Source organism: Manis javanica, chromosome 3, assembly GCF_040802235.1.
Source record: "Manis javanica isolate MJ-LG chromosome 3, MJ_LKY, whole genome shotgun sequence".
Classification (NCBI taxonomy): domain Eukaryota; kingdom Metazoa; phylum Chordata; class Mammalia; order Pholidota; family Manidae; genus Manis; species Manis javanica.
Window position 1 is genome coordinate 58,969,285 of NC_133158.1, and position 18,821 is coordinate 58,988,105.

General features: G+C 48.7%; 1 protein-coding gene across 2 annotated transcripts; it reads right to left on the reverse strand.

Annotated features, from left to right (window-relative positions):
* Positions 1 to 13,716: 13,716 nt before the first annotated feature.
* DTX3L (deltex E3 ubiquitin ligase 3L) lies at positions 13,717 to 18,811 on the reverse strand. 2 transcript variants are annotated; one of them, XM_017676906.3, is made up of 5 exons: positions 18,628 to 18,811; positions 17,702 to 17,880; positions 15,377 to 16,900; positions 14,737 to 14,954; positions 13,717 to 14,172 (listed from the first exon to the last, which is right to left on the reverse strand). In XM_017676906.3, the coding sequence occupies exons 1-5, from the start codon at positions 18,809 to 18,811 to the stop codon at positions 14,103 to 14,105; spliced, it is 2,175 nt and encodes a 724-aa protein (XP_017532395.2). In that variant the 3' UTR covers positions 13,717 to 14,102. The 2 variants fall into 2 exon arrangements, with proteins under 2 accessions (XP_017532395.2, XP_017532402.2); XM_017676913.3 differs by lacking the exon at positions 18,628 to 18,811 and adding an exon at positions 18,362 to 18,501.
* Between the last annotated feature and the right edge of the window lie 10 nt (positions 18,812 to 18,821).

The following is an 18,821-nucleotide window of genomic DNA, read 5'->3' on the forward strand; positions in this document are numbered from 1 at the left end:
GAAGGAGGGGGCATGGCCACCGGTGGCTGGTCAGGGCCCTGCGCTCACGCTCCTTCCCGGGATTTTGGCACCAAATGTAAGATCAATTCTAACCGAAATAAGCAGGCAATGAGAGGCAACAATGGGCCAGGCAGTTTATTTGAACGCAATTCCTGGGTGATATTCTCTGGTCTGGTTATCACAGGCTGGGGAAGTCACACTCAGCAGGGCAGGCAGCGAGTTTTTAAAGAAGGTAGAAGGAGGCAGAGCATAGATTACAGCGGTATGAGGATTGGCTAGCCTAAGGCACATTTTTCAGGTTGGGAGGGGGCAGCAGCCAGGGACTTTGGCAGGTCATCAGTGTCCAACGTGCTCACCCTTCTCCTCAGTGCTTCCAACCTTACAGAGGAAAGCTTTTAAATATGACTAAAAGTCCAGATCCAATAAAATAAAAGATTAGTAAATTTTACTACATAAAAATAAAAGCATTTTGCATAAAAGAAAGAAGCCACCATAAACAAACTCAAAGGACAAATGACAAAGTGAAATGAAATATTAATAACGTACTTCACAAAGAACTAATATCCCTGATTTATAAGGAACTTTTACAATTGGGAGGGAAGGCAATTTAAAAAAAAAATCTACGGCAAGTACCGCTGTCTGCTCTCTTCCAGGACAAGCCAAGGGTGGTAGGTGCCGGGCCGCAGGAGAGGGTCCTGATGGGTGTGGGGGTCTCTGCGCATCCCTGGGCTGCAGTGCGAGTGCAAGTTCTTGGCCGGTTGGGGTCTCAGGGCCCCGGGACTGTCAGACCAGCAGCAGAGGGCTCTGGCGCAGCCGTCCTCGGCTCCGCTCTGCCCGGACTCCGGCCACCCTACCCAATGGGCTATGCTATCATCTTTCACTTTCGTTTCTCTGAAAACTGCTTCTGCCAAAGGTTGTGGTCTTGAAGTAGCAAGCAAACTGACTCGGATTTTTGCCACCCTTTGGGAACAGCCGTTGCAGTCGGACAAATTCTGGGTCAAAATCCTGCGCTCTGCAATTCATCAGTTATATAACCTTGGTGGCTGGATCTCTGCAAGGGACAGCCATAACTACTCCATGATACCATTATAGGATTAGAGGATTAGAGATAATGTCTGACGGGTGCCTGGCATTTAAAACAAAAAATCAATGGTGTTCCCCTTTCTGCAAGGCATCCCATTCCGGCCCCTCCCCACTTTCCCTACACACCCATTCAGAAGAATTCACCGCGACCTTTTTGTGCTCCCTAAGACAGGGCTAGAACGCTCAGAACTGCCAAGACATGATTAAATCCAGCTAATAGGTATTGAAGGATCTCGATACACCTAGCATTGTGTTAAAAGTATGAAGATACATTAAACAGATCCCTTCCCCCAGGGGTGAGGGTGGAAGTAAGGGGCAGGAGAAGCAAAAACAGACCAATGCACATTTACAGCTGCAATATGAAAGGTCCTGGCCGAGTATGGATCACAGGACTCCCCTCCTCCCCCATCCGAAAATAGACTGTTCCACTGAAACTTTCTGTAAGCCAAAATAGCAAAGGGCAGAAGCAATTACCATGAATTTATAAGAAAAAAAATTTTTGAGCGTTCCCAGACCCAAAAACAACCTAAGGTTTCTGACACCTTAGGACACACGTTGCTAACACACGCACAAAATAAATCGTGATTAATCACAGATGCTCCCAGACAGAGTTGAAAGCCCTGGTGGCTTGATGCAGGGACGCGGAGTGCAGTTCCCAGGGAAGGAGCTCGGCGGCACCCCTCTGGCTGCTTTAAGTGTGAGCAGCCTCCGGAAGGGCTTGCTGCAAAGCAACCAGAGCCGAATGCTGTATTTGCTTTTTCTTCGTGAAAGTGAAAATCCTCTTTTGATTTCTTTCTGTGAGCAAAAACAAGTACCATGTAGGTCTTTTGTAAAAGCGAAGTGGCGTTAACTCGAACTTTTTAAAAGTGGCAGATACCTGTATACTCAAAAGTAGGTTGACTGAAGAGAGTTTAATAAAGGAATTGCTTAGATGTAGACAGAGGGTCAAGGGAGCCAGTGAGAAACAGCAAAGCAACCCTATCTTCCTATCAGCATCTAGTCTGAAGTGGCAAGGGAGGGGAAGCCATGCCTGTAGGAGGAGGCTCTTAATGCGACCCATGGCTGCTTTGGGAGACAGCAAGTGGAGTAAAGTAGCCCACCCACTCTCTCCCCCTTCCCTCCAATCTCTTGCTGGTACGTCCCATTGCTGAACCCAGTGGGCAATCAGAAGGCGTGAAAATGGAGTTGATGCTTAGAGGTGATGCTCAGCACCACGCTAAGGCTAAGATAGAAAGCAGGGTAAGTGGATTTTGATATCACATCTACTCTAATAGAGATACATATAAAGTATTAGAAACACAGGGAAATAAACTGATTAATAGTTTGGAGACAAGATTTGTTAGGCAGAAAGACAGGATAAGAGTGTGTGGATGGAGAATAAGGCTAGTGGAGCCCACTAAATAGGACTCAAAGAGTTAACCAGATAAAACCAGAGAGCCAGAAAGGACTCATAGAGTTAATTAGTTAATTTGTTGAAGTTTCAAAGACCAGGAGCAACTTGAAATGTTCAGATATTCCCGAGGTAAAAAAAAGTATCAGAGCTCAGCCCATGTCTTCATTGTACTGAAGACATGCCATTGTAAAATATACATGGCCTGCAAAAAAAGGCCCAGCTTATACTTTAACTTAATCTATATGCTCTTCTTCCTCTTCTTCCAGCCCCGTAATCAACTAAATTTGTAACCAGGGCATAAGATAGACCTCCAAAGTGTAAATAAATCTATGTGGATAAAGAATGCTGAGAATCTGAACCAACACAGTCATCTAAATAATCCTATTCTTAAGACAAAACTTCAAAGGAATTATAAATCACCTGTATACATCATGCCTTATGTTGACTCCTACCCAAAAAGCCCTATAAAACTCCAAACCCTAAACTTTGAGGGGTGCCTCCTCTCTGAGGTTGCCCACACTCCCCTTTCTTAAAGTGCGAACCTTTTTCCCTTACATAAAGACTTCTCACTGCTCAACTCATCACATTTTGTCTCTGCGCTCTTCCAGTGATAAGTGTCTTTGTTACTTTGCTATTTCATTCTATTTTCCAGACTTAAGCACAAGTCTTCACTCTGTCTCTGTCCTACCTTAGATAAGTAGGCAGGGGCTACTGAGAGCTCTGATTTGGGCTTGCAAGTTCCTGTCACCTGGGTGACCCAGATGGGATGGCAGCTGTACAGTCTGCCTGCCTGTAAATCTCCTTTCTTTACTTTGGGAAGCTCTCAGAAAATAATCTCACTCTATCCAGTGCTCTATGACTCCCCCAAATCCTGGGGTGGCAGGGGCTTAGTTCCCATGCCACGCAGATTCAAGCAGACACTGGATGCCAGGTGACCCTGGCTTTAGGAGTTGGCAAGGGATGTACCTAATGCTGAGCAGGAATTCAATAAGCTTCTCTTTCCTCCTTCTGTTTTTCCTTGCTCTCTGCTGACTGGAAGGCAGCTACTATTCCCGGCTATTCTTGAAGGGTCCCCACCAGTAAGATGGCGAACTTCCGGCTTCTTTTCGGGGTCCTCGGTTCCCGCCGGCGCCACCTGAAGCCCAATCACCTCTCGCCCCCCTCCCAATCCCAGCACCTAGCCAACAGCCACCAGCCCCGTAGAAGTAACACCACAATCACCCTATGCCCCATCCTATATATCCCAGCACCTTTCCCTAATAAAGCGGAACTCTCCGGTAAATTGCTGTTGTGTGTCGCTCCTTTCCTTTCATTGGTGCCGAAACCCGGGAGACGGGACACCCCAACTGGGCCCCGTCTTCCCCCAACACCAGCAGCAGCTTGCCCTCGTCCTCTTTTTCCGGCGCTGGCTCATCACACTCACCACTCCTCTCTGGCCTTTAGGTAAGTCCCCCCCCCCCCCCGGGGTGGGCCACTCTTCCCTGAGCTATCGCAGTGCCATTGACCGTGATCGTCCGGCAAGGCCCTGACGCTCGGGGACGAGGAGGGAACGCTCCCCGCCTCAGGCCTTCACGGCTGCGGCGGACCCTCAGGCCCCTCCTCCAAAAGCCATAAACCCCCACCTCAGCTGAGACTTTTTAAGCAAAACTTCCCCGGGGTGGGCCACTCTTCCCTGAGCTATCGCAGTGCCATTGACCGTGATCGTCCGGCAAGGCCCTGACGCTCGGGGACGAAGAGGGAACGCTCCCCGCCTCAGGCCTTCATGGCTGCGGCGGACCCTCAGGCCCCTCCCCCGACAGCCATAAATCCCTGCCTCAGGCCCTCACGGCTGCAGCGGACCCTCAGGCCCCTCCTCCAAAAGCCATAAACCCCCACCTCAGGCCTTCACAGCTGCAGCAGACTCTCAGCCCCCCCCCCCAACAGCCATAAATGAGGTGACTCCTTTGCGGATGAGAACGCTCCTTTTCCCGCTCCCTCCTCCTTCTGTTCCGTCCGCCGAAACCTGTTCGGCCCGCCGAAAACGCCTAGCGCTAGGTACCTCGTGACTCCGGCACTCTGCCTTCTTAGGGAAGTTTGGGTGACGACCCACACTTCCCAAGAAATTCCGACTCGTATACGAGTTTCCGCAGACCACCAAGGATCATCGGGGACGCCCTTTGTCTCCTTGTGGTCTGCCTCCAGTCCGAGGATCCCCGTTCGTCTTCCCCTGTTTGTCTCCTTCTCTGTCCTTTAGCCATTTTGTCTCCTTGTGGTCTGCCTCCAGTCTGAGGATCTCCGTTCGTCTTCCCCTGTTTGTCTCCTTCTCTGTCCTTTAGCCATGGGAGCCTCCTCATCCCTCCCTGAAAGTTCACCTCTTGAATGCCTGCTTAAGCATCTGGCTACCCTCTCCCTGACGCCTGATATAAAACCAAAACTTCTCCGTAAATATTGCTCCCAAGATTGGCCGACATACCCCCTAGACAATAACAACCAATGGCCCGCAGGGGGAACTCTTGATCCTAACATCACTCGCAATCTCTTTAACTACTGCCAGCGCCTGAAAAAATGGAAGGAGATTCCCTATATCGAAGCTTTTCGCCTCCTAGCTCAAAATCCCAGCCTCTGCACCACCTGCTCCCCGCCCAAAGTTCTCCTAGCCTGCAAGCCGTCTCCCTCCCCTCCACACACTCCCAGTCCCTCTTCAATTACCTTTGACCCGGCCGACGAGCCTCCGCCATACAGACTTCCCCCTTCAGCCCCTCCCCCTCCTACAACCCCTCCACCCTCCGCCGCCACTGCCGCCTCTTTCCCCATGGCAGAAGCCTCCCGTCCTCTCCCTTCCCCTTCTTCTCCTACAACAGCGCCCCCCCCTTCCGCTTCCTCCGCCGCCGCTGCCGCTTCCCCCGCAGCAGAAGCTTCCCATCCTCTCCCTTCCCCTTCTCCTTCTACAACAGCCCCTCCCCCTTCCTCTACCGCCGCCACCGCTGCCGCTTTCCCCGCGGCAGAAGCTTCCCATCCTCTCCCTTCCCCTTCTTCTCCTACAACAGCCCCTCCCCCTTCCTCTATCGCCGCCGCCGCCTCCACCCCCGCAGAAGCCTCCCATCCTCTCCCTTCCCCCTCCTCCACCATCTCCTCCTGCACCTCACCACCTCCTCCTCTGTCCCCCTCACCTTCCCCCCTCCCGCAAATCAAGCCTGAGCCTTTCAGCCCCCCTCTAACTAAGTTCCAAGAGCCTCGTCCATCTTTGCCCCCTCAGATTCGGTCCCGAGAGCCTCCCAAAATTATCGCGGCTTTGCCCCCATTACCTGTTTCCCCTGCACAGACTGAGCCAGAACCCTTCAGTCCCCCTCAGACTCGGTCCCGAGGGCCTCCCAAAATTATCGCCCCGCTCCGGGAAGTAGCAGGATCCGAAGGCATCTTGCGTGTTCACGTCCCCTTCTCCTTAGGAGATTTAGCCCAACTAGAGAAACGCCTAGGTTCCTTTTCCACTGATCCCACGACCTACATCAGGGAGTTTCAATGGACCCTCCAGTCTTACAGCCTCACGCATCATGACATCTTCATGCTCCTGGCCAATACTCTCCTCCCTGAGGAGCGTAGACGAGCTTGGGACTTCGCCCAAATGCATGCTACCGAAACCCACAGGACTGACCCCACCTGTCCCCCTGGTCCCATTGCTGTCCCCGAACAAGACCCACACTGGGATTATAACACCGCTGTGGGTCTCCACTCTCGAGATATTTTTGCCTCCTGCTTAATAGCAGGTCTAAAAAAGGCAGCTCGTAAAGTAGTCAATTTTCAAAAGCTCCAAGACATAATTCAAAAGAGAGATGAAACCCCCTCCGAGTTCTTAGATAGACTCACTCAAGCCCTATTACAGTATACCAGCCTGGACCCAGAAACACCTGAAGGAAGACAGGTCCTTATGACATACTTCCTAGCTCAAAGCTACCCCGACATTAAAGCTAAACTCAAAAAGTTAGAACAGGGCCCCGCTACCCCACAGACTGAGATCCTAACAGTGGCCTTTAAAGTCTTCCATAACCGGGAGGAGGAGAAAGAACGCCGTAAACAAAAAGCTGATCAGGCCAATTTCCAGATGTTGGCCCAGCTGATAAAACCACAACCTGGGCGCCCCTCTACAGACAAGCCCCCCCAAGGAGCTTGTTTCAAGTGCGGAAAAGAGGGACATTGGTCAAGGGCGTGCCCCTCCCCCAGATCTCCTACCACCCCATGCCCCAGATGCCACAAAAAGGGCCACTGGGGGTCTGATTGCCCAACCACCCGAAGGGGAGGCTGGACGAACAACCCCCATCCTAAGCCCACCGTAGTGGGGCTGGCAGAAGAAGATTGACGGGGCCCGGGGGCTTCTCGCCCGACCATTTCCATCACCAAACAGGAGCCCAGGGTTACTTTAACAGTAGACGGTCGCCCCATCTCCTTCCTCCTAGATACAGGAGCCACCTTCTCAGTCTTGCGAGAATACCGGGGCCCTACCACGCCAGCCATTACTCCTATAGTCGGGGTAGGAGGTAAACAGATTTTCCCATTGAAACCCCCCCCCTTTTATGCACAATCCTAGACAGTCCCATACCTTTCTCCCACTCCTTCCTAGTTATGCCCCAGTGTCCCATCCCCTTACTAGGACGGGACATCCTTTCCCTCCTCCACGTTTCCATAACTATATCCAATCCCACAGCCCCCAGTACTCCCTTTCTGATGGTCCTCATAGCCGACAGCCCCCCTCTACCCAATGAAAGCTCCAGTTCTGCCCTTATACACCCTGTAAATCCCAAAGTTTGGGACATTACAAGCCCCTCCATGGCCCTATGTCCCCCTGCCTCTATCAAATTACGTGACCCCTCTCAGTATATCTGTCAGGCCCAATACCCCCTAACCACTTCAGCCCTCATAGGCCTCCAACCCATCATTCAAGATCTCTTAAACAAAAACTACCTCAGACCCACTCACTCCCCATTTAATACCCCCATATTAGCTGTTAAAAAAAACAACGGATCTTTCCGCCTTGTCCAAGACCTTCGCCTCATCAACATAGCCGTTGTCCCTATCCATCCCTTAGTTCCAAATCCATACACCCTTTTATCGCAGATCCCTGCTTCTGCATCCCACTTCTCAGTCCTAGATCTCAAGGACGCATTTTTTTCTATTCCCCTAGACCCCTCCTCCCAAGATTTTTTTGCCTTCACCTGGACGGACCCATACACCAGACATTCTGTTCAGCTTACTTGGACAGTTTTACCACAAGGCTTCCGAGATAGTCCCCATATTTTTGGACAAGTCCTAGCTCAAGACCTCAAACAGTTTCACCATGATCACCCCGAGTCCACTTTATTACAATATGTAGATGATCTTCTGCTCTGCAGTCCCTCGTGGGAACAGTCTCAACTTGACACTGCGTCTCTACTTAACCTTCTAGCTTCCAGAGGTTACCGAGTATCCCCTGCCAAAGCTCAAATCTCTTCCCCTTCTGTCACTTACCTTGGATTCCTTCTGTCTCAGCAAAGAAAGTCCATTACCTTAGACAGAAAACGACTCCTCTCTGACCTGCCCGTTCCCAAAACCAAGACAGAAATCCTTTCCTTTCTAGGCTTGGCTGGGTATTTTAGAGCGTGGATCCCTAACTTCTCCCTGTTGGCAAGACCCCTATACGACCTCAGCAAGGGCCCCCCTGAAGAACCATTATCATCCTCACCCCGACACTCCTTCATTAAGCTCCGTCAAGCCCTTGTAAAAGCTCCAGCTCTCCATCTCCCTGATTTGTCAAAACCCTTCTCATTATACATTCATGAGAGGTCCAGTCAAGCTCTAGGAGTCCTAGGCCAATATTATGGCCCATCCTTTGCCCCAGTAGCTTATCTCTCCAAGCAATTAGACCCCACAGTTCGGGGATGGGCCCCCTGCCTATGGGCATTAGCCGCTGGACAGCTCTTGCAGAAAGAAGCTCATAAACTAACATTCGGAGCGCCACTTACCATTCTGTCCCCACATCACCTAAAAGATCTCTTAACCTACAAAAGTTTACAGACTCTCCCCCCCTCCAGACTCCTCACCTTACTGTCCTCTTTCCTCCAAAATCCAAACATTTCTTTCCTCCCCTGCCCGCCCCTAAATCCGGCCACTCTTCTTTCTCTGCCCTACTCTCCTCATACTCCCTCGCATGATTGCCTAGAAGCCCTTCACAACTTCCTTCCATGCCACTCCACGATCTCCGAAGGAGCCCTCTCACACTCCGACCTCATCTGGTTTACTGATGGGTCCTCCTTTAAACATGAGGGCATCCACTACTCAGGATATGCAGTAGTCTCCCTCGAAGATGTCATTGAAGCACGAGCCCTACCCCCTGGTACAACCAATCAGCAGGCTGAACTCATTGCAGCCACCAGAGCTTGCACTCTGGCCCGGGACACGTCTCTCACATTGTACACTGACTCCAAGTACGTATTCCACATTCTCTTGTCCCACGCGGCAGTATGGAAAGAACGAGGCCTCCTCACCACAAAAGGGAATTCCATAACTAATTCAGCCTTAATTACTAAACTTTTAGAGGCTTCACAACTCCCACACCGACTAGGCATAGTCCACTGCAAATCACATAAAAAAGATGACTCCCCCATTGCAAGAGGTAACAACAAGGCCGACAGAGTAGCCCGGTCAGTTGCCCTATCAGAAAACGCACCAGGCAACAATCCGTCTGCCCTTGCAGTTTTAGCCTTATCACAAGATGCCCTCTGCTCTCAGGACAAAGAGTCTCTCTTCCGCCTCTTACATGACCTGTTCCACCCCAGCCCCCAATCCTTAATCCATTTTTTACAATCTTTTTTTCCTCTCTCTCCTGAAGACAAAACCCTACTTAACCAAATAACCTGCAAGTGCACCATCTGCCAATGCACTAACCCTAATACCCCCCTCAAAGCCCGACCCTTCCCGGCTCATCAAGCAAGGGGTAATGTCCCCGCTGCAGATTGGCAAATAGACTTCACTAACATGCCCCCTGTACGACGTACCAGATACCTACTCGTGCTAGTAGATACATTTTCAGGATGGGTTGAAGCTTTCCCCACCACTAACAAACGAGCATCCGTAGTTGCCTCTATCCTCCTCACCCAGATCTTTCCTAGGTTCGGGATGCCCACTTCCCTCCAATCAGATAACGGCCCTGAGTTCACTGCCCAAATTATCCAGAACCTCTCCAAGTCGCTCTCGCTCCCCTGGCATTTACATTGTCCTTATCGACCACAAGCTTCAGGAAAAGTAGAAAGAGCCAATAGGACTCTAAAAGACATCCTGACCAAACTATCTCTAGAACTACACCTTGACTGGGTTCGCTTACTTCCCTTAGCTCTACTCCGCATTCGAGCCCTCCCAAAAAAACCTTCCTTCTTGTCACCCTTTGAGATCATGTATGGCCGCCCGATTCTACCCCCGGGGCTCCCTTCCCACAAAGGACCAATTCCTCCCAATATAGCCCTTCCACTACTCTCTCTCCTCCGCACTGAATTGTGGAAATATCAAGATTGGCTCCTTCCTGATCCATCCGCCTCCCAAAATCCTCCTGTCTTACAGCCCGGCCAACTAGTGTTTTATAAGCCACCAGAGGATCAGCCCTCTCTCACCCCGAAATGGGAAGGTCCACACCCAGTTATTCTCTGCACCCCCTCGGCTGCCAAGCTCTCACTGCCTGATAACTCTGTCACCCCTTGGATTCATATCTCCAGGTTGAAACCAAATACCCAAGACTCACCTTCTCTGGACACCCAAGACCCATCAGTCACAATCCAGAGTCCTTCGGACACAGCCCAAGACGCTGTCTACTCTACCACGCCTCATCCCTCTGATCCCTTGAAGCTCCGCATCTCCCGTGCACCCTCTTTGCCATCCATACCTGAATCATGACTTTTTCCTCCTTTACTGCTCTCTCGCTTTTTTCCCTCATTCCTATTGTCTTCCCTGCTGCCCCATCCTCCTTTGTATGGCGATTCAAAGTCAAGCAGACTTACACACAGCATCAAACAAAAGTTACTGCCCTCATTGCCACATCAGACTGCCCTCTGAAAGGCTGCTCTGAGCCTTTGTACCTCCACTTTCCTCCCTCCACTGAAGTATTCATTTACAGCTACCTTTATTCTCCCTACCTCTGCTTCCTCTATGACCAAAGACAAGCCTATTGCAGGCGATGGCCAGACACCTACGGGGGATGCCCCTACTGGTCTTGCACCATTCACTACATGGGTGACTTCCAGTACCCACAGTATTACTCCTCCAACCGTTTCATGAAATATCCCAACGGCTCATTCTCCTTATCAATCCCAGATCCCTGGGACTCTCGATGGGCTGCTGGAGTAACAGCCTCAGTTTACTACAAGGGGTCCTCGACCCCCCACGGTACCCTTCATATCTCTCGAGAGTATGTTCCCTCTCGCTCCCAGATCTCTCAAGTTGCATCAGATATCAGACATTCCGAAAAGGTCATTATCCAAACTCTTGACGGCGCCTCTTCATCTTATTCCTCCTACTCTTGGTTACAGCTCATTCAAGACACCACCATCTTTCTCAACCACACCCTCAACACCGCCAATTGTTTCTTGTGCGCATCACTACAGCGCCCACTGCTGGCCGCCGTGCCCCTTAATATTTCCAACTACTCCTTCCATGCAGAAGGACAACCCCTCCGTCCCCTGGCAGACATACCCCTATGGGAGCCAGAATACCCAGATAATCTCACCATCCACCACTGTGTAGGCCCAACTCCACCCCCCTCCAGTGCACTTCACTGCCTCTCTATCTACACCCCTACCTCCGGCTCCAAGACTTTTACACAACCGGGACACTTCTTTTGGTGTAATGGCAGCCTTTTCAACTCACTGCCTCTCAACTCCGATACACCCTGCATTCTCGTCACCCTAATCCCACAGCTTACACTTTACAGCATGGCAGAATTCCTTGAGCTCCAACCTCCCTTGCACTCGCGCACAAAAAGGGCTGCTTTCCTTCCCATCATGGTCGGTATCTCTTTAATCACCTCAGCCATTGGGGTGGGGTTTTCAGGAGGAGCCTTGGGTCACTCTCTATGGGCAGTTAGAGATCTCGACGCCAAACTTGAGGGAGCCCTGGCATCCACTGCCGATTCCCTAGCCTCTCTCCAAAGACAAGTCACTTCGCTAGCTAAAGTCACCCTTCAAAACCGGCGGGCCCTAGATCTGCTTACAGCCGAGAAGGGTGGCACCTGCGTCTTCCTCCAGGAAGAGTGCTGCTATTACATCAACGAATCCGGCATTGTAGAAACTGACATCACCAAACTCACTGACCTTGCCTCCAGCCTCCACTCTGCTTCCAATTCCAACCCATTCTCGTCAATACTAACAAACCCCCTCCTCACCTGGCTCTGGCCCATTGCAGGCCCCATAATAGTCATTCTTCTTGTCTGTCTCTTCTTACCCTGTATAATAAAGTTCATCAAATCCCAAGTCGGGAAAATCTCTAATCAAGCTTTCAACCAGCTTTTACTCAGGAACTACCAGCTTCTGGCCACGGAAGACCCCTCACCCTCACGTGACCTCCTCACCACATGCTGAGATGGACCCCTCTCTCCGCTGGAAACTGTTCCTGGAAACAATGGCCGCAGACGCCTGGCTCCTGACACCCATATCCTCTTGGCACCATTGGAATCAACAGGTCCTCAACCTATGGTTACAGGGAACCTTCATTGATTTCCAACCTGAAGAAGTCCACATCTACTCATCCTTACTGTGGGGAGTCTTGTACCCACCCTGCGATGGGATAGGAGGTTATTACCTTGGTCGGAGCTGTTTCAGCGATGGGCTCCGTAGCCAGCAAGGCGTGGTACACAGCAGCCAGTTGCTTCCCTATCAAAGTGACCTGGACCTCTGCTCCTTTCCATAGTTGTGACCAGGATCCAGCTGGCAGCAGGAGCAGCAGCAGTGGCAGAAGCAGTAGCCTTAGGCTTGGGCCATGGGCAGGGGTTGGCATGGCCAGCAGCAGTGGTGGCGCCTTCACGACCACACGAGTGTAGACACACTTGCCTTGGCATGAGCACCACTTTTTCCTATCATTTCTAGGGGTGGCCCTCCTAAAGGTCGCACCCATTATGACAGATTTCAGGTTCAGAGGAATCCTGTAGACTACTGCCAGATTTAAGTCCGGGGAGAGGAAATACGGGGGCAAAATACCTCTAAAAACTGAAATCAGTCAAAGGGAGAAATAAAGTTTAAAATCCGTTTATTGCTCAAACTGCAGTCTGGGCCGGTTCTCTCTTTTCTGCTCCGACAGAAGCTAAAAAGAGGCCCTTCCCACTTCTCAGGTACAGATAAAGCCCTCTGTTGCCCAGGTAATTACCCATTGATATGGAGATGAACTTCTCTCCACCCCTGAGGAGTGATGCAAATGCACTAAAGCCATAGTTCTTTCACCACTGAACACCTACTGATAGGCAGATGTACTAAAGCCAGGCAAGATATTCTGGAAATGTTACAATTTTACTGTAAGAATAGAAATAGGTTAGCATAAGCATAGCCATCTTAAAGGCCTAGTAGCCATTTTCTGAGTATGTGACTTAGAAAGAAAAACTGGAACTGGGTAAGGCCTTGAAAAACAAGTTAATCATGAGCACCGGTGGTGGGCAGCTGTGACCCTTGGTCAGCTAACCTTGGTCAGTAAATCTTACATACCAAGCTTATCGTGCAGAACCTCCCTAACCATTGAGGAGTAGTCTTACCCTGCCCTTGCTTAACCCCAGGATATATGTCTTGCAAGAATAATGTATAGTTATAGAAAATTGCTATGAGTTAAGTGCTTTGAAATTGCTATATAAACCCTTGGCTCTGAGTGCTCGGGGTCCTTGTTGAGACCCGCTGCATCGGGCTGACTTGGACCCCAACTAGTTGGCTGAATAAAGACTTTGCTTGAATTTACATCTCTATGCCTGTGTAGTTTGTTCTCTGGGGAAGCCTCGGAAGCCTGGACCCTAACACTAGCAGGGCAAGTACACCCCATATGGCACATTACAAGGATCAGGGGGAAGCAAGGACCAAGTTAGAGGCCTGCTCAGACTTCAGAGGCCAAGTGTTTTGGAGTAAGAAGCTCAGTTTTGCAAATCAGAGGTGAGGACTCCAGAAATGGCTCCCTTATCCTACCTGTGCCAAAGATTCAGGGAGCATATATCCCTCTTCTGGGTTACTAGCAACCTGAGTCAAGCGACAAAAATTTATGAAGTACCAACTGTATACCAGGTTCTGTGCTGTGAAAAACAACAGCCTTTTTATTTCCAAAGGTTGTTTGATTTCTGCTCTGGGCCACTCTTCTGGCCATGAAGGATGGAGGGGAACCATAACCATAGCCCTTTTCTCTCCCATTCACACTAGGATTTTGCTTTTAGGATACTTAATGGACAAACAAACAAAAAAACTAAAGGATCACCCCAGAGACAGCAATAAAAAGAGGATCAATTGGCAACTAGTGTTTCAACTGAAGATCCTTACTCTTATACAAACTGTTTCTTAGATGAAAACTTTTCCAGGTGTTTCTACATAAGGATTTAGATTGGCATTCACTCTGCTTCTTCAACTGTGTCTTTTGGAAGCTTGGCTCAAGACATCTTCCAGTAGTCTTCTTACTCAATTCCTTTATCTTTCAGCTCCTGTTTGACACGTTTCAGATAATTAGGATCAGGGTAGCCATACCTGCAGAAGGAAAAAACCCCTCAGCCTCATCACAAATGGTTTTAAGGAGTCTCTACAGGAATCCCTGGCATTAATAATCAGTGTTGCAAACATTCATAAGGAATCCAGAAGGCAAATGATTTATAATCATTTGTAACTGTGCAGATGTGAGTTCTTTAACTAGTAAGTGAGCCTAGCTAGCTGTCTGCCCAGGATCTACCTTCCAACAAGGCTTTTTATTTTCAGCTTGTGATAAGCAGTGACTCTCACAAAGCCTTACATCCTCACAAGAAACTCCAAATTAAATCACCTTAGGTACCATTCATCTCAGATTCTGAAGTCCCTTGCCCTTGGATGCAAAATCATGTAACCATATGATACTTTGTGATTGGGAGGATAGAAGGTGATAGGAAACAATCTTTCTTCCTTTGCAATTATCCTCCAGATAAGCCTCTTTCAAAATACTTTAGCTTACCCAATTCCACTGCTGTAAATAGTATCCTTTCGGTCACATCCTCAAACTGCCAAATTTTACAACCTATAAATTCTATTTAAGCAACCATTATGTTTTCAAAAGGCTCTCACATTTCTGGTCCCCCTTGACGGCTCGTTTTATGGTGTATATCATTCCAGGTAATTACATCTGAGAGTCCCAATACTCGAGAGTACCCCACTGTGAAGATAAGCTTTTGCTCAAAGGCCCTACGAAGCAATCTCAAAACCTCCTTTCCTTCTTCATTATCAGGCAAGTATGCAGTTCGCTGTATTCCAGGATAGCTCTTGCCTGGGTTTGGGTGCTCTTCCTGTATGAAGACAAGAAAATGTCACATGAAAACACTTCTGGGTTTACATACGACTGTATGAACAGATATGTTCATTTGCAGATAGAGCAAATCTAAAGCAAAAAAAGTATTGAAGGTTTGCTCATATTCCCAATAAGTCATATTTCTCCTCTTCCCCTAAATTCAAACTGGGAACACTATCCATCTTCCTGATGTCCCCCAGTCTAACACATAATCACCACCCACCCTCTCTCTCCCTTAATAAACACAAAAGGTCCCTAAGTTATAAGCAAACATTGCTACTTTTAGCACCATGTAGTGCACTTGCACATGACCAGAGAAATAATCCCCTGGGAAATACGCTAATTGGCAATAGACAGCCTCTTTGACTCTTGTAAGCCCAGCATACTGGAAAGAAACCCACGAACCTCAGGAACACTTACTGTTTGTGTGCCTCCTTTCATATTATAATGAATCATAATGGAGCCACAGGATTCATAACCTGGAAGTGAGTGTTTTGTGACAGTGACATACATTGTTCCTTCTGGCTGATTCCCTTTCTGGATACCATAGGAAGTCTGGCACACAGGACAGGTCGGCTTATAGGACAGGGCTTTGTCGATACAAGGGGTGCAGAATTCATGCTTGCACTTTGGTAGCACTCGTTTGTTTCTCATGATGTCCAGACAGATGACACATGTGTCCTCTTCCTTATCTACTCCTGACACCCCAGAACTGGCAAAGTGCTGGAATCTTGGGGAAGCTGTTTTTGAATCAGTACTATCAATGTCCATGGGCGTTGCATTCCATTTCTCTCCAGCGGATGGAGACATTGCCCATCTTTTTAAGACATACTGCTTTGCCTTTGCAAGGTGATTTGGCAACCCAGTCAAAACAGCTGACTCCTGAGTTAGTGCGAAGTGTATATTTGGATGCCTTTCTCTAAAGTCGTCAGTGAACTTGGTCCCAGATAAGTGCTTTGTCTCCTTGCCCAAAAGTGAAAAAACTTCTCTCACCAGCTGACATGAGACCTGTTGATAGGCATCAACGAAACTTGCATAAGCATGCACAGACAGATCTACCTCCTTGTCCTTTGGTTCGAATAGAATGCAGGTTTTCTGAGCTTTTCCCACAATCTTCCTTTGAGTGTTATACTTCTTTTCAATCTCTGATATCGCCTGGAGTAATTCAGCTTCTAAAAGCTTATAACGAGCAGTGTCAACCTCAATTCCATTCATCATGTGCCTGGGGGTCAATATTTTCATAGGTACCTTGACATGACTTTCAGTCATTTTGGAGGCAAAAAAATGTTTGGCAGCTGAGGTGTCATCTAGGGGCCCAAGGAGAGTTAATTCTCCTCCTTTCTGCTTTATAAGGAGCTTTGTAAACTGCTGATTCAACTGTTGTTTGACTTCCTTTGCCTGTTGACTATCTGCTAAGGTGATACAAACTTGATTCAGAGTTCCTACACTCTTCTGAAATTCACTGGCAAAAGACTCATGAGCTGCTTTGAGGTTACCTGCTTGACTAGAGGTGAAGTCTACATAGCCCATATTCGGAGAAGTCTCCTGAATTTTTATTTTTATACCAAATTTTTTCTCTATTGAGTCTATTTTATCAGGATAAATATATCTGAAGTATTCAAGTGAACACAAGGAAGCTTCATAACGGTTGCTTTTCTCTGCTGATGTGATTTTTTGCTCAGAGGGAGAAACACACCTGTCCTGCAGATGGAAGGGCTCCCTCTGTGTTGTCACAGGCGAAGAGTCATGTTTCTGTTTACTCTTCAGGAGCTGTGCATTCAGGAATTCATGTATTTTTTCAATATCTCTGAAGTTACCATACACCTTCTCAATTCCATCATTGCCCTCCATTTTTCTGATATTGGGGCAGAGAGAGGTTATGTGTTCCCTCTGCTCTTTAGAGAACAGGTTACAGTTCAGGTCAGCTGTGACACCAAGAAAGATCTGAAATTTTAAAAGGAATAAATAACATCTCTCAGACATCCAGGCTTATGGTCTCTTCTCAGGAGCATGTCTAGAGACTAAAGAAATGACTACTATGTCTTCCCTCAGCAGAGGACAATTTCTTTCAAACCCTTTTTGCAGCTGTGGCAGCATGCTACAGTCTCATCTGCACAGTAGACTGCCCTGGGGAGTTTTTTTTTTAAAGACTAGGCTTCAGAGATTCTGGTGTAAATGTAGAGCCTGGGCATAAGCACTTTTTAAAACTCAGTGGACACCCACAGGAAGTCTGGATTCTAGAGCTGTCGCTCTCTGCTTGACCTTGGGGAATGAGGTGGAGGGAAGGCATTTCTTTCTGGGCGAGTTGCTATGTACGGTTCTCACAAAAGTCTGAGAGCCTGCAAGGGAGCCATAAATCTGGGGAGGATTTATTTTCTTATTACCTTTTTTTCTCTTCTTTAGCCCCCCTCCTTTTTTTTTTTTTTTTTAAACAACCAACTATATGCAATGTTGCTGGGCCTTCTAAACCCTGCCCTTCAGAAGCTCAAATATAAGACAACGGCCGCAGATTAGGCTAACAAGGACAGAAGTAAACTGAATGTAACAGAGGGGAGATTTCTGAAGCTGTGCTTCCTCTCAAGGTCTGCACTGCTATTTCCCCAGCGTGTAACATCTAGATCTTCCTTCAAAATAGTTACTGAATCTAGCCTCTTCTTGGCAAATGGTCATTGGACGAATAATGAAAGGTATGGTGACTGGAGAGAAAGTTGCCGGAACACACCAGCCGCTTCTGTCAATACTCACCTTTTGGACACAGCACTCCTCCGCAACAGGAATATGTTTTTTGTTTGGATGCTTCTCGTCAGACTTTGCCCCTTCTCTTGGCTGGGCCAAGAAATTTTCAACGGATTCCAGGATAATAGTCACAGGTTTGTTATCAACCTCCATTTGGTGAGTTCCTTTTTTCAACACTCTCTCCTTAGCTTCAGTGGAGACAGTAAACACATACATACACATAGGAATGGGAGAGATTTCAAATAATCCTTTTACATGCATCCGTACCCTGCTCCCCGCATCCTGGAATGGTAGGTTGGTGATAGGGGATGTCAGGGACCTATTTGAACTCTACAGTGGGCAGCTGAAGTTTTACTGTAGAAGTAATGGAATGTCATCCACTCACTAAAAGCCCTGTATCTGAAACTGTCCATTTCCCATTACAATGATATGGAATAATACTCATATATAAAGTTAAGTGGAAAAAGCAGGTATCAAAATGCAGACTCAGAACTTTGTAAATATATGTTGACTGACATTCATAGCAAAAGGCTGCAAAAAAATAGGCCGAAATGTTCACTTTCTTCATCTCCAGGTGACTTTATTCTTTTGTCTCATGTCATTGTCAAAAATAAATCAATGGTATAACTATTTAAAACATAAAAGTGGAATACCTAAAAGATGAGGTACCTGCGAGGTTCAGGGAGAGAGAAGAGTGTTCTAAGAGCTAAGAAATTCGAGTCAGGCGAGGATCCTGGCAAGCGTCACGTCTAACCGCTGTCAGAGCGCATCAGGCACCGGGCACTTCCGGAACCCCGGCCTCCGTGGTCGGGCTGCGCCTCTGGGCAGCGGGAGCCCCGGCTCCCGTCCCCCACCGGACGGTGCCGTACTGTGTCCCGCGCCCTCTCCCAGGTCAGCCTGAACCGGGTCGGGGCGCCCCCTGCGCGGCAGCTCACCTGCCCTTTCCCTGAACTGCACCTCGAAGGGGCCCTGGGCGCCGCCGCCGCCGCGCCGGACGGTGCACTCCCCGCCGTCCGCCTTCCGGCTCTGGAAGTACTTCTCCAGCTTCCACGGTAGCCGCGGGACGGACTCCCTTACGCGCACGAGCAGCGGGGACGGCGGGTCGTCTTCCGAGGCCATAGCTCTCGGC